We start from the raw sequence: 16,724 nt of genomic DNA, 5'->3' as shown, positions 1-16,724 counted from the left end.
TAAACTTTCATCCGAACCATTGTCTCTTGCCACAAATTGTGATACAGAAGCCAGATCATCACCTTCCATAGTATCTCATATGCCTTTTGGGATATGATTTTGCAAATCCTCTTTTGTAACGCACAATAAATGACCAAAGTACATCAACCATGTGCCTCTTTGGTCCACAAGTGTCATTGATAGATCCAGAGCTATTACCACTATGGATGCAAAGGTAACAGTCTATCTGGATAAAAAACAAATATGCGAGCAGTCAGAGATTGATACAGTTGCACATCAGAACATATTACTTCTATTGTAAATAAAGTTGGAATGTTTCTTCAAGTATGTCCAGCACTCAATTATAAATAAAATGAAAACGCTATGCTAAAATATTTTGTATATTTTCTTTTGGTCGTGTAGGTTGTTCATATTTTATACCAGTTGATTACGGGTTATAAAATTGAGGTTGTATTATCTTTTGGTGTGCTAAACTAATTTTTATATTATTTGTTGGTTTCTACCAGATTATAATGGATTATCTTGGGGGAATTTTATAAATAAAAAATTTTCCAATTACTTTAGAACCACATGGTATTCAAATTTTGAAATAACCGTCAGATGAGATTGTATAATAATTTAGTAAAAATTCCAAATTCTTTAGAATCACATGATGTTCAGATTTTGAAATAACCATCAGATGAGATTGTAATATGTTTACAGATTAGATATTTTCTATTGAAAAGCATGAATGGTGCAAAAATATCACATAAAAGGTCTTGGTGTTGAATGATGTGGACATCTGTCATCGTTCTGATTACTATTTTAATCACCAGTTGCTCACAAGTTACCTGTTAATTTACATGTTTTTAAGCTGGATGGTTTCTTCAAGTATTTGTAACTTTTAATGATAAATCAAATGAAAAGGCTATGCTAAAATATTTTTTAACTTTTATTTGGTTGTGTAAGTTGTACATTTTTCCTAGCAGTTGATTATGAAATATCTATTAAGTTGTAAGTTGAACAGCTATAGATTGAAAAGGCTATGCTAAAATATTTTTTATTTTTAGTTTTCAGTTGTGTAGGTGGTTCATATTTTGTACCAGTTGATTACGGATTATCTATTAAATCGCAAGTTCAACAGCTGGATTGTTTCGTAAAGTATGTCCAACTCTCAATTAATGAAAGGGCTATTATAAAATTGAGATTATATTATCTTTTCGTGTGCTAAAATAATTTTTATATTATCTTTTGGTTTCTACCAAATCATAATGGAATACCTATTAAATTACAAGTTCACACAAGTTGGATTATTTCTTCAGGTCACTCTAAAATGAAATTCGTAGCTAAAATAGTCCTCATATTTTAGCTAAAATAGTCCTCATATTTTAGAATCACATGATGTTCAGATTTTGAAATAACCATCAGATGAGATTGTAATATGTTTAGAGATTAGATATTTTCTATTGAAAAGCATGAATGGTGCAAAAATATCACATAAAAGGTCTTGGTGTTGAATGATGTGGACATTTGTCATCGTTCTGATTACTATTTTAATCACCAGTTGCTCACAAGTTACCTGTTAATTTACATGTTTTAAAGCTAGATGGTTTCTTCAAGTATTTGTAACTTTTAATTATAAATCAAATGAAAAGGCTATTGTAAAATATTTTTTAACTTTTTATTTGGTTGTGTAAGTTGTACATTTTTCCTAGCAATTGATTACGAAATTTCTATTAATTTGTAAGTTGAATAGTTATAGATTGAAAAGGCTATGCTAAAATATTTTTTATTTTTATTTTTCAATTGTGTAGGTGGTTCATATTTTGTACCAGTTGATTACGGATTATCTATTAAATCGCAAGTTCAACAGCTGGATTGTTTCGTAAAGTATGTCCAACTCTCAATTAATGAAAAGACTATTATAAAATTGAGATTATATTATCTTTTCGTGTGCTAAAATACTTATTATATTATCTTTTGGTTTCTACCAAATCATAATGGAATACCTATTAAATTACAAGTTCACACAAGCTGGAATATTTCTTCAGGTCTCTTTAAAATGAAATTCGTAGCTAAAATAGTCCTCATATTATTGGTAGGGTGTTCATGTTATCCTCCAGTTATTTCAAATGATCTTTTACAATAATGAAACTTAGTAAATGATGGTTGGTAGGTATTATGGAGTCACGTCAGCAGCTATGGTGTCTATCTTTCAATATGAAATTTTACTGAATTACATTCCCACGATACAAAAGAATATAAAACCCAGACAAGTTGGGAAAATGGGGAAATTTTAATTACAAAATAATTAAAAAGTATACACTCCCTACGGGTTGAATAGATGCAGAGTTTTTCTTTATGACTATGGCCCTTCACATTAAACTTCCCTACGTTACATAGATGGTGTATTCCAAAATCATGACATGAATGATGTTACATATATATATATATATAGATATATTTTCTTCCTCATTACAATGTATATATCTATATATATATATATATATATACATATATTTTCTTTCTCATAACAATGTTGGTCCGTATATCACAACTTCAAATTTCCTCTTTTTTTTTTAACTTTTTACTGTGAAGTACTGCGCAATTCTATAGACATTGTTCTATTTCTAAAAGAAAAAATATTTTTAACGTCAATAAAATATTGCAATTGTGATAATAATAATGTTCAAGTATAATTCTTAGTATATGATTATTGTCATGTTTTGTCACCAGTTCATTTTTTCTAGCGCATTAGTTTCTTAATATGTCTTTTCATTTTTTTTAAAAACAGCTGCAAGCGATTCAATCGCCTAACCAAAAGGAAAAAAGTTCTTCACCACATCAATCTAACTGGACTACTCCAAAATCCATTATTCCTTCGAAACGATGAAGAAAAACTCATTCATCAATGCTTTAGGGCTGGAAACAAACAAGCACTATTTTGGGTCGGAGCTCACAAATATTTTGTACAAGATCAAACTAAAGTGGGAAAACAAATCCTTCTTCAAGCAAACATAGAAGGAGACAAAAATGCAAAGTATGGATTGGCAATTGCGTTGTTATGCGAATCAAATGATGAAGGAATACAATTACTATTATCAATTCTAAACAAACCAGATGGAAAACAATTGCTGCAAAACTATCGACAAATCCTTCGACATACAGTTTTTGGAACAAAATCATTTCGCATCCCAAAAAACCAAGCATGCAAGAAAAATGGAGTGGGTCATTGGGATCGTGAATGCCCTTACCCATATGGAAATGAAGAATTACATGTAACATGCAAAATGTGCTCAATTGACTTGGAAATGTACAAATTAGCCAACCGAGTTTGGTAGAAATTATGTTTCCAAAAACCATAATACAATAAAATTTCCTCATCCTATTTATAATACTAATCTCTATCTTTAAACGAATAGATCTTTTTTTATTATTAAAATTTAATTAAAAACACTTGAAACAACTTAATTACAGTCCTCTAAAGTTTTCACCTACCATGACGCTAACTTTGAATTTATAAAATTCTTTCTATCTAATTTTAAGTTAATTATAATTTCCTAACTTGGGAAGACGGATGATCAACTATTGATTGACTACAAGGCCAACTATAGTTCTATCCTTTCCACATCTAATTCCAAGACAATACCTTCTATCATGAATCCTACAGTATATTGTTTATACATATATAACACGATCATCAAAAAAATAACCACGCGCAACGCGCGGGTCCGCGACTAGTTTACTAATAGAAGTACAAACTAATTGATTAAAAGCAGAACAATTAGAAATTCAAACTCCCCTAAAAAAAAAAATTAAAAATTTAAACTGACCCAATCTCAACCTTAACCCCATGAAGTGTGGTCTCAATAATCAATAAAGAATGAATATATGAATAGACATAAGTAGAATTGAACTAAAATTTACAATATTCAAATTAATAAAATAAAAAATAAAAATTTCAACTCCCACCTCCAGTCCTGAGCCCACTAATCGAAATTGGTACCGAAGATTTACACCATCTGATATTCAACTTGAAGATAGATGTAGGAACCTAGGAGATACAAAAGAACAAACTATCAAATATAGAAACAAAAGCTAATTAATGCTTTTAAATATTTAAAATACGCAAATACAGTGGTGAAATATTTTAAAGAATAGACTTACTTGAATATTTTCTTGAGAAGAATTGTACACTTCGAGAGCTTTACAAGAGGAGTTTAATATTGAAGGCGATAAAGAAATACTAAATAGGGATGATCGCAAACGAGAGAAATAAATTAAATAATATAAAGATGGTTTTTCTCCACTCTGTATTTCACTTGAGAGTTGAGAATAAGTAGCATTTTCTTTCTTCTCAGCAAAACAGAGAATGAGTAGCCTTTTACTACAGACTTGAAGTAGCCATTGCTGACCAGTCAACCACTTTCTTCTTATTTTGTTTTCTCCAGTTCACACTTGACATTGACAAATATCTCCTACATTCCTTTTTTCATAGGAGACTTGAAAATAATATCTAGATAATTTTTCAACCATCTTTCACGGTGAGAATGAGTGGCCTTAATGGAGTAGCCCTTCTCGACCACTTATTACAGAGTCACATAGCTTCATCTATTTTGTTTTCAAATGGGTCGTCCGCATCTTTTAATTATTGTGGTCCCATGGTTTGGTTTCATTTGAATTATTGTTTCACATTTAAGTGGGAATTCGTGATTTCGGGTTAAGGGAAGTGTTCAGGGATTAAGAGAAATTAAATTGTGTAACGGTACAACCTAGTCTATAGCTGTGGCTGAGGGGGCAATGATCTAGATAGTCCTTCATTTTTGCTACTTCTTATCGTACAAAATGACATCACTACATTGATAGGCAATGCCAAAAATTGTCGCAAATCAGTAATTTTAGTCACCAAGAATGAGATTAAGTTGCAGAGGTTTCAAATCAAAATTCTATAATTGTCATTTAAAATTAAGGACACGGATTTCCTCCAAACAGGTTTGGAGGAAATCCTACATACAGGGGCAGGTGTCACTTAAAAAGAGGAGACACCTCAGCTTGGAGTCATGTGCAACGCACATGACCCATTTAGCTGTGGAATAGCTGTTAACCCTAACAGCGTTAGCCTCTTTCTTCTCAAACACACGTTCAGCCTCTTTCGGCAAAAATGGGTAATTACCCATAAAACCCGAACTATATAGTTAGTAGGGTCAGTTTGGAAAGATATTGGGAAACTAGCAACTCGAGCCTTAGAGGCTCGATTTTGGCCCTCTAAATCGAGCCTTTGAGGCTCGGTTTACGTGCTTTGAGAAAACGTTGATGTGGCAAGGAGTCTACGTGGAACTCGAGTTTCTAAGACTCGAGTTCCACGTAGGTGCGACCTCCTAAACTCGAGTCTCTGAAACTCGGTTTACGTAAAGTTAAACCGACTGTCAAAGACTCGAGTTTTAAGCAAAAACACGCACGCATTGAACTTGAGTCTTTGAGACTCGGTTTAACTTTGAAACCGAGTCTTAAAGACTCAAGTTTCAAAGTACTGCCCCTGGTCATGTCAAAAGCAAGCTGTCGTAGGCTGGGTTTACTCAAATTGAACTCGAGTCTTACAGACTCGAGTTTCAAAGTACTATTCCCCCTGCCCTGCTCATGTCTAGTTGTCTGGTCATGTCAAGCAAGCTGTCTTTGCTGTGCTCTGTGCCTATATTAAGCTGAATACGTTGTGCTCTGTGCTAGTCTATTAAGCTTGTGCTGAAGGACATGTGAATATAATTTGTCTGTTGCTTGTGCTAGTCTATTAGTCTATTTTGGTGCTTTTGCTAGTCAACAGTCTTTGTTGCTTCGTACACTATTAATTGAGTACGTTGCTGAAGGACATGTGAATATAATTTGTCTGTTTTGAGACATATTCAAAAAATATGTTAAACTAGCACAAGCACCAAAAACTTCTCTCAGACTATGTTGAACCAATTTTGTCTGTTTAGGAACGTACTCAATGAATATTAGACTAACAATAAAAAACTCTCACACTACTCTCAGATGCAGAGAATATTTTGACTAAACACAACTCTCTCACATGAAGAAACAACTTGCCTCAACAACTCTCACCTTCAGCAACTTCAATCACAGAACCTCTCTTGAGAACTCTCACAAAGACTCAAACTCTCATACATATTTAGCAGCAAAACATTGCTCCTCTCACTCTCATACAATCTCAGCAGTACATTTGCACATCATTATGTCAAGTAAGGGTCTCCTCACTCTCTAATTAGTTGTTTAGTGTATATAGCTGCTTTAAAAAGTGTTGCTTGCATTGTTTAGTGTATATGCCATTTCCTAATAAAATATTTGTTTGTATTAGCCAAATATATTTGTTTCCTGATAAGATATTTGTTTGTATTAAAATATGTATATTTGTTTCCTTATAAAAAATACGTATATATATTTATATTTATATTTATACAACTATATAATTAAATATTTATATATACATATTTTTATTTATATATTTATAAAACTATATAATTAAATAATTAAATATTTATATAAATATATTTATATTTTTATATTTATACAACTATATATATAAATACTTATATAAATATATTTATATAAATATTTAATTATATAGTTGTATAAATAGGCTAAATATAAATATATTTATATAAATATTTAATTATATAGTTGTATAAATAGGCTAAATATATAAATATATTTATATTTATATATTAAATTAGATGATATGTCTAATTTGATTGATCATGATTATATTCACATTAGTGTTTTTCTTTTTCTTTTTTTGTCTGATGAACCCTGCTCTATGTTATTTCATCAATAGTAGTGTAATAGGGTATGGCATTAATTTAAAATTACTTGAATGATGTTGTTACATAATTGCACTCATTCATTTGCACATCCTCATGACTTTTGTTGTTTGGTTTGATATTTTTATTTATATTTTTGTTAGAGCTGAGTTTCAATTTTGTAATGGGGGTGAGTTTTGTCTTCAGTTTTTTTATTTGTTTGAGTATGAAATTATAATGATTGAGTGTGTTTGTATGTGATGTGGGGTGAGTATATGCAATTGTTACACTTTTAGAAGTTGTGATTCTTGTACTTTGAGTAGATAGAAAAGGTTTTGTAATTGATGTGAAATGAAAGAGATCAAATATGTCACTAACATAAATTTAGTTGGCTCTCTAATAGGTGCACAATCTTTGAAGAATATTGACATAAATGTATACTTCGGTGGACCCCTTTACAATCCTGAAGGGATTGACGGATTCCCATTTAGAGGGGAGGGTATCGAATGCTACTACATGATGTTACGTCGTAAGTTGAAGACGTTGACTGATTTGAAGAGGAAAATAATGGACGAATTGAAATTGAACCCTGCTTGGTATGACATCAAGATTATTTATCGTTGCCCACAAGAAGTTCTTCATGAACGGATAAATTATGGGTATATGGCGATTAAAGAAGATAAACATGTAAAGATGATGTTTAACAGGATCTAGAAAATGCCCCAAGTAAATGCTGCTGAGTTGTATGTAAGTTTGGAGGCGAGTGTAGACAACAGTACTGAGGTGGTGCAAGAAACATCTACGGCTTTACAATTTACAACCCTAGATGATGGATGCACTACAATGGGAGGGTATGCAATGGGAGGTTATACGCTCTCATCTCAAGATTATGTTGCGAATACTGGTGGAACCCTCTACTCTCAAGAGACACATTTAGAGGAGGAAGACGAAGACGAAGACGAAGACGAAGATCATGCTGCGAATGATGGTGAAAATAATGATGATATGGATCAGTACGAAGAGAGGATTGAGCGAGGTGACTTTGAGAACGATGTGGATGAGCATGAAGTCGTTCCTAATTTTGAAGAGGAAAATATGGAGTACCATGATGAAGGTGATGCAGATGATGATGATATTGGTGTCCAGCATGATACATATACGACCACTGGCTACAGACCTCCTGCGGACTCATTCTACGCAAATACTTGGGAAAATATGGTTGATCCTTCACGTCTTCAGATACCATATCTTTGTACTTGGCAAGATGGGATGCATTTTTGTAAAGGGTTGACTTTTGCAAATAAAGCTGCGGTGAAGCGTGCATTGATAATATACGCAGCAAAGGATAATAGAAATTTCTTCATCCAAAGGTCGAGCACAATTGAATTGTGCGCCGCATGCGTTGACGACAATTGCAAGTGGTACGTTGGGGCATACATGAAGCCTAAATTCAATGGTCTGTGGATGGTCACGTCTTATGTGGGTCCACACAGTTGTATACCCTTTGGGCTGCGAAGAGATGGTAGAATGATGGATTCTAATTTTGTTGCATCAGAAATTATGGGAAGATTGCAAAAAAAGCACACTGCTACTGTTGATGAGCTTTGGGAGATCATTCGTACTAAGTATGATCATGAGCTTTCTTACTATAAAGTATGGGACGCAAAACAAAAGGCAATTGCTAAGATTTTTGGGGATTGGGAGGAGTCTTACCAAAGGTTGCGAAAGTTGTTGTTGGCATACTTGGATCAGGATTCGGGTACCCAGTATAGCTATCACACCATACCTAAGCCATTAGAAGGTACTACGTTACTGCGCTATGTATATTAGGCATTCGCTCCATGCATTGCTGCATTCCAGTATTGCAGGCCAGTGATCAGTATTGATGGAACTCATTTATATGGTAAATACAAAGGGGTATTGATGATTGCAATGGCAACCGATGCTAATCAAAAGGTTTTGCCTATCGCCTTTGCTGTTGTGGACAAGGAGTCAGGGGCTAGTTGGGGGTGATTTTTAGAGTGTCTCAGGACTTCGATAGAGCGTGTTATTGAAAACAAGGACATTTGCATTATTTCTGACCGACATAAAGGTATCAAATGCGCCATTCGAGAGTGGCCTAGAGGGCAAGACGGAAGAGAACCGGTATATCATTGATATTGCCTTCGACATGTTGCTAGCAACTTCAACACACATTTTAATAACCCGACTCTAAAGGCATTGGCCTTGAAAGCTGGATATGCGACTCATGATGCTAAATTGGTGTTCATAATGCAAACCATTAAGGAGGCCGAGATTAATTTACTGAGGGGTGTAGGCCCTACTGATCGCCGGATTATACGTTATATGCCATACACATATCTAATGAGTGAGGATGTAGACAAATGGACCCAGTCACATGATGGTGGAAGACGTTACGGGGCAATGACAACCAATATCTCTGAGTGCTTTAATGGGGTTCTTAAAGGTGCCTGCGGTTTGCCCATTGCTGTAATGGTTGAGTTCACTTATTTTAAACTTGTTGCATGTTTCCACGATTGACATAAACAAATTACTTCTGATCTCTCTCGAGGTAAGGTGTGGAGTGATTATGCAATGGAGATCTATAACAAAAATGAGCAGAAAATTGCAGGACACACTCTGAGGAATTATAATCATGCAGAGGGTATATATCAAGTGGTTACCCCGTATAACGACCATAGAGTTGGAGGGGGAAATCACAGTCATGATGTGCGCATATTTGATAGAACCTGTGGTTGTGGAAAGTGGCAAAACTTGAAGATCCCTTGTTCACATGCAATTAAAGTTCTTAAAGGTCTGCATCTCGATGCGCCCAGCTATATTGACCCATGTTACAGTCTGAACAACGCCATTCTCACATATTCACATAATTTTGTGGTGCCAAAGTCAGAGTCATTATGGACAGACGTTCACGGACCACGGTGGGTGCCTGACCCACGATTGTTGCGGGCCAAAGGTCGTCCTACTATGTCAAGAATAAGGAATGAAATGGATGGGGTACGGCGAAAACGGGGAAGCCGGAGGGAAGATCCGGAGTTGAGGGAGATTCAACCGAGGCAACGATGTAGAGTGTGTCATCAAGAGGGGCATAACCGTAGATGCTATCCCAATTCCCATGGGGCTTCGACAAGTGGTAGTGCTATGAACTAGGCAAGTGCCGTCACTGTTTTTATATAATATACTCAGAATGTCATTTGGTTTTTGTTCTTTGCATTTGGAAACTAATAACCGTATTTCATGTTTGTCAGGCAAGCGGAGACTTGATTTTTGTAAGTGACATTGTACGTGGGACTTGTCGTTATCTTCTGTATGGACAAGCTAGGTGATTATGTAGAGTATGTTGTATCAGTATGGACAAGTGTTAGGTGACTATGTATAATATGTTATATCCGCTAGGCGAATATGTAGACTATGTTGTATTAACTTAGTTATTATTTTGTTTATTGTTGTAAATTACGAATAATTGAACTCTTTGCTATCCATTTTACTCGTTACATTAGTTGCGTGATGCAGCTTTTTCCTATAATACGAACAATGATATTACTTTGGCAAGTTCAACCACAAGGCCCTTCTAGTATTGAACTGCCATTGTGTGCTAAGACTTTTGTCCAACAATAATTTTATTGAATAGTTACTGTTTTAATCTGGTTGTAGAACTTTAATGTATGCTCCCTTCGCCTATCATATGCTGGTATGTAGTTGTTTGATGTGTTCTGGACCCTGGAAAATTTGCTGCAGGGGAGAAAACTAATTCTGGTCCATGCACCTGCGGCCAAAAAAGAAAAAAAAAAATTCCCAGTGGAACTCGTGTATCTAAGACTCGATTTCCATTTATGGAAACCGAGTATAAGATACTCGAGTTCTACTGGGATTTTTTTTCCTTTTTTTTTTTTTACCCCAATTTGAGAACTAAAAAACGTAATTCAATGTGATAAATAATTCTAGTGACCTGCGGCCAAAAAAGAAAAAAAAATTCCCAGTGGAACTCGAGTATCTTATACTCGGTTTCCATAAATGGAAATCGAGTCTTAGAGACTCGATTTCTATTTATGGAAATCGAGTCTCTAAGACTCGATTTCTATAAATAGAAACCTAGTCTCTAAGACTCGATTTCCATTTATGGTAACCCATTAAACTAGAGTTCTACTGGGATTTTTTTTTCAATTTTTTTTTATTACCATTGAGAACTAATTTCAGGTAATTTTTTACTAAACCACCAACATCGAAGAGTAAATACCTTGTAAATCCAAAAATATAACTGAAATGAACAAAATAAAATTATACAATCTGGTTTTTTAGTTTTCAACTGCCAACATCTAAGTAACCCAACCCTGTAAATCCAAAAAAAAAAGAAAAAAAAGAAAAAGAAAAGAAAATCAACATCTCGTTATGGAATTAACAAGACTATACTTATCATTCTATCCAAATCCATCCAAAAGAGTTGAGATTGTTTAAATTGAATAAAATACTGGCAATCTTTACAAGAATGAAGCCTATTTTGACATGCTTGCCAAATACTTACAATAAGAGATGAATCTGTTTAAATAGTTGAGGTCACAATAAAGAAAAGTACCAAAAACTAAACAACCCAAGCTGCATAATGAAAACACACACGATACCTTTATTTTATTTGATGCTTCAAATCCATCGAGCTGGTTGAGAAGCTCCAGCATAGTCCGCTGCACTTCACTGTCACCATTGCCACTACCAGTTTAAATGCAGAAAGTAAAAGGGTACACGAGGCAAACCTCCTTTATCTCTTTAATTTGCTGGTCAAGACCACCAATCATGTCATATGTGGAATCTGGAACCTTTTCAACTTTCATGAGGTTGACCACTGGATCAACGTTGCTTTGCAAGATTAAATGAAGCACATAACTGTCATTACGGAGAGCATCTCTTGTTGATGGAGTTATCTTGGAGATATCGATATTTTTATCAATGTCAACAACATATTTCCGTTCAAGATGAACCTGGGAAACAAGATGAGATTGTTTAGATAAAAATGTATTCAAACTGTTTTCAAACCATCTCTTATTAACAAAAAGGCACTCCTAAGGCACTCCTTGTGCATGTAATAGTCTATTCTCTTGCTAAAATATCATTACGTTTCAAAAAAATAAATAATTAAGGCACAGCTGCAAATTTACAATAATTAAACACATATTACATAAAAATGTATCACAAAAGAATATTTAACAAAATAAACAGAGATGCCAGTGGTATTTAAAAAACTTCAACAAAGTGTAGGCACCCCCATGTGCTTCATAATCCATACAAAGAACAGAGCTGTTGGCTGTGTGTGAAGAACAAAGCCACGGATCAATTATATTCAGGGTGGTGGATTGAAACAAAACATTAACATGGAGACACACTACTTCCATAGCTTTCGCAATGACATGTTTTTCTCAGTCTCCTTCTTCATTACCTTTGCCACTACCATCTCAAAATCTTTTTGTGTTACATCAACCCTCCTCTCCCACAGAGCAAACATCCCAGATTCTGTGCACACAGCCTGCAACCAAAAAAAAACGAAAAAAATCTGTGACAATATGATTATGCACAGAGAAAACACACAATCTTTCACTTCTGAAGACTTTAATAGCCTAGTGCAATAGGTCGTTATGGACTTAACAAGACTATACTTATCATTCTATCCAAATCCATCCAAAAGAGTTGAGATTGTTTAAATTGAATAAAATACTGGCAATCTTTACAAGAATGAAGCCTATTTTGACATGCTTGCCAAATACTTACAATAAGAGATGAATATGTTTAAATAGTTGAGGTCACAATAAAGAAAAGTACCAAAAACTAAACAACCCAAGCTGCATAATGAAAACACACACGATACATTTATTTTATTTGATGCTTCAAATCCATCTAGCTGGTTGAGAAGCTCCAGCATAGTCCGCTGCACTTCACTGTCACCACTGCCAGTACCAGTTTAAATGCAGAAAGTAAAAGGGTACACGAGGCAAACCTCCTTTATCTCTTTAATTTGCTGGTCAAGACCGCCAATCATGTCATATGTGGAATCTGGAACCTTTTCAACTTTCAATGCCATGAACCAATGGATCAACTTTGCTTTGCAAGATTAAATGAAGCACATAACTGTCATTACGGAGAGCAACTCTTGTTGATGGAGTTATCTTGGTGATATCGATATTTTTATCAATGTCAACAACATATTTCCGTTCAAGATGAACCTGGGAAACAAGATGAGATTGTTTAGATAAAAATGTATTCAAACTGTTTTCAAACCATCTCTTATTAACAAAAAGGCACTCCTAAGGCACTCCTTGTGCATGTAATAGTCTATTCCCTTGCTAAAATATCATTACGTTTCAAAAAAATAAATAATTACCATCCTCAGCTGCAAATTTACAATTGAGTGCATTCATATAGGAATATTACTTACCTTACCTAAAACGTTATTCTTCCCCATTACTTTGACAAATACTGTGTACATATATAACTTTAAAATGGCGTCAATGTTAATATAAATGTGCTAATTTCGACTTTCAACATTTAAATGAAGTTAATTTTATTCTTAGAAATTGGTTTTAAAAGTGTATGAACAAAATTGATACAACTAATAGTTGGGGAAATTGATTTGAAAGTCGAGGGACAAAATTGATACTATTAAATGTGTGTGTGTAGATAACGATGCTCTAAATAGCTAAGGTTTAGGAACTATTTTTAAAAGCATTTGATAAAAAAAATGGGAGATACTTTTGAGGCATTCAAAATGATTTGGTAACAAATAATCTAAGGGCATCTGTTAACAAGACCTAACTAAAAGTAAAACTGCGACAAATTTATAAAAACCAAAAAATTGTAGTTTGGCCATTTTAGTATTATTAATTTTTTTTTTTTGTGGAGGGTCGCCATTTTATTAAATTTACTAAAAAAATTCACACCTAATGATGACATTGGCTAGATTTTGAAAGTTAAGTGATTAAATTGATAGAAATAGATGATTTTAAGGTTGCAAATGCTAAATTTCCTTTAGATATGACATTAGCATTTTTCAATGCTAATGCTCTTAAGCAATTTGAAATTCACTCTCGGGTGACTTTCAATGTTTTTGTTACTTAGATATCAATGCAACTAATGGTATTCTTTGTTATGGTAGTACAAAACTTTGAATTTTTTTGCGTTTTGAAGCATGTTATTTTTTACTTTAATTTCTTGATCTATTCCTATTTTATGACAAAAAGAAATCAATTTATATTTTGATTTTTGCTACTTTGTTGAGCCTCAACTTCTGTCAAACCCCCCAAAAAAAAGAAAAAAAAAAAGTGAGGGTAGACACGAAGGACAATGTAAGAGCTTTAGCTGCTAGATTACAAATTTTGTAATGAACTAAATAACTTGTTCATCTATTTTTATACCTTTTTCTTTTATCTAGTTATTTGGATGGTTACAAAATTTGTAATATGTTCTAACAAATTCAATCATGCATTCTACCAAAAAGAAAAATGTTATTAATCGAAAACAAGTTCAACATGTTCAACATGTTATCCAGTAAAGGAAAATCAGCGGCTGCTACAAACTTCAAAAAATCTTGAAGCTTGGATCCTGAGACTAGCCGCTTAGCTTCAAGGGTTATCTGTACGCCCTCATGAATAAAGTCTGCAGTTGGTACAAATTCTTTCTCTGTGAATCCTCTAGTTGTCATAGCAGGTGATCCAATGCGGATACCTCCAGGCACTAAGGCACTCTTGTCACCTTTACAAGGGAATATTATTGTGTGTAAGTTTTGACAAGAAAGGGAGAAACAAACAAAAAAACAGATGAAATCAATTAAAATGGGATAAACCTGCCAAAGAAATGACTCACCCGGAACTGACTTTTTGTTGAGGGTAATAGAGGCCAAGTCAAGAATTTTCTCCACCCGAGCTCCATCAATACCCTGTTAAGGGAAGCAATGTTAACTGCTGTTAGTAAAGGTAAATGGTAGGCAAAACACCCCCATCCCAAATAATCATCACAACAATCGCTGTAGTACTAGCACATTAAACAGGTTGTCTTTCGATTCAATGCCTAGCAATGCATAACAAATTTTGACATATAATAATATTGACGTGTCATGGCATTCTCCCTTTCAAAGATAACACACACACCAAAAAAGAAAAAACCACACCACCCTGGTAGGCAAAATACCCCCATCCCAAATAATCATCACAGCAATCATTGCAGTACTAGCAAATCAGCATAGCACCCACTTCAGTCAGATTTCCATGATTAGTTAACAACTACTTCGCGTCAATACTTCTAAATGTTTCTTACCATGCAATGATATGGAATTTCTTTAGATACTTCCATCACATCAGATGCTTCATAAATAATCATGAACTTTGAAAATACTTTAAGGAAAGTAATGGGATAAGCATCAGGTACACCATGATTGGTAGGATGTGACCCTTTTAGGCGATGAAAATGATATAATTGTAAGGAGAAAAAAAAGGTATGAAAGGTTTACAACATATGATTAGGCATGCAAAACTAGGGATGTTACATGCTTAGAATATCACTTGCACAACAATAGTAAATCAAATTAAAAATTTAACAAAAGATTTACACAGACATATATATAAGGTATGTTTTTCTTTTATTTGCTAAGCTACACTTGTGACAAGTCAATCTTGAACCCAGATTTTTATGGGGAGAGGAAGTGCTACTTGAGCTAGAGCTCATTGGCATAAACTAATACTGTTTGTCACTAAATCCTTGCTTGTGAAAATAAAGCAACATTTTCACAGTAGAAGATGAATATATTTCTGATTAAGGCATTTTCACCGTTTCACAAGATGTATTAGTTGAGCTGTAGAAATGTTGTTTAACTATTGGAGCAAGTCAATTAAAATCCATACTACAAACATAGGTATTTGAGCTATAAACTTTCAGGTGGAAGGATCTGTTTTTTCATAACAGAGTACCTCTCTTTTTTTTTTTTGAAGTAGTAGTAGAGACCTGAATTTTAACAACTGACTAGTGATAAATATTTTACCTAATAGACTCTGCATGCTTCAGACAAGCAGGTTGTTTCTAATTTTCCTTTTAATTGTTAGATTTAATGTTTCTTGTCTTTTATGTAGAGAGATAGATAAGTGGACATAGGTAGAGAAATATAAAGTTATCACTTCTTAAGAGTTACTTCATTATTGGGATTCAAGCGCAAATCTTCCATCAATATCAGCTCTATTATTCAACTCCTCCCTAGAAAATGTTCATTATTTCAATATCACAAAAATATGTTATGGGGAGAAGCAAAGGACTATAACATAAAACAAACAACTGGTAGCAAAAAGGGAGAAGCAAACCTTTACAAGATCCTCCAGCATGTTGTTTCAATGATATACAGATATCATGAGTCTGCACAGCTGTGAAGGAACTGAATGTAGATCCATGCCAATTTTTTGTACCCAAACCTTGTGTGCTTCCTTTGCTCTATGGTCCATATCTAAAGCTCGTATTAGTTGCCCATATGTTCCCAATGTGGTTCCCTGTCCCTTGCTTAGCATCCATTTAATCACCTAGGAGAGATTAACAAAGGACTATAACATATAAATCATAAAAGAAAAATAATGAATCAATCTTAAATATATATATTCTTATCATTGAAACAGAAGTTTAAAATAATTAAATACTATTTTTCCAGTTCTCAAAAATAGATTAGAACACAACCCAATATTTGCATGCTGCAGAATTATGAAAAGTTTGGAAAAAGGTTGCACAAACATGAACTGGAAACTTCTTTCTGCAAGTTAAATGCCAAAAGAAAGGGAGGGGGGGGGGGAGAGAGAGAGAGGGCCAGAAGAGCCTTTGAAATGCTGAGGTGGTAATAAGGATTCCTTAATGTAACTCATTTTATTACTTACTTAAATCCGACTTTGTGTAATACACGTCCCAGATAGCTAGTCTTAA

At 34.0% G+C, this 16,724-nt stretch overlaps 2 protein-coding genes across 2 annotated transcripts; both read right to left on the bottom strand.

Annotated features, from left to right (window-relative positions):
- Positions 1-11,503: 11,503 nt before the first annotated feature.
- LOC115973317 (26S proteasome regulatory subunit 8 homolog A-like) lies at positions 11,504-13,239 on the bottom strand. The gene is made up of 5 exons (XM_031093571.1): positions 13,213-13,239; positions 13,159-13,167; positions 12,863-13,000; positions 12,220-12,306; positions 11,504-11,764 (listed from the first exon to the last, which is right to left on the bottom strand). Exons 1-5 carry the CDS (start codon positions 13,237-13,239, stop codon positions 11,504-11,506), a joined length of 522 nt encoding a protein of 173 aa, XP_030949431.1.
- Positions 13,240-14,247: 1,008 nt separating this feature from the next.
- Positions 14,248-16,181, bottom strand: LOC115973316 (serine hydroxymethyltransferase 3, chloroplastic-like). Its single transcript, XM_031093570.1, has 3 exons — positions 16,121-16,181; positions 14,637-14,709; positions 14,248-14,525 (listed from the first exon to the last, which is right to left on the bottom strand). The coding sequence occupies exons 1-3, from the start codon at positions 16,139-16,141 to the stop codon at positions 14,248-14,250; spliced, it is 372 nt and encodes a 123-aa protein (XP_030949430.1). The 5' UTR covers positions 16,142-16,181.
- Between the last annotated feature and the right edge of the window lie 543 nt (positions 16,182-16,724).

This window comes from Quercus lobata, unplaced genomic scaffold (genome assembly GCF_001633185.2).
Source record: "Quercus lobata isolate SW786 unplaced genomic scaffold, ValleyOak3.0 Primary Assembly Scq3eQI_869, whole genome shotgun sequence".
In the NCBI taxonomy this organism is placed as follows: domain Eukaryota; kingdom Viridiplantae; phylum Streptophyta; class Magnoliopsida; order Fagales; family Fagaceae; genus Quercus; species Quercus lobata.
Note: the sequence above shows the minus strand (reverse complement) of the source record. Positions and strands in the feature narration are given on the sequence as shown.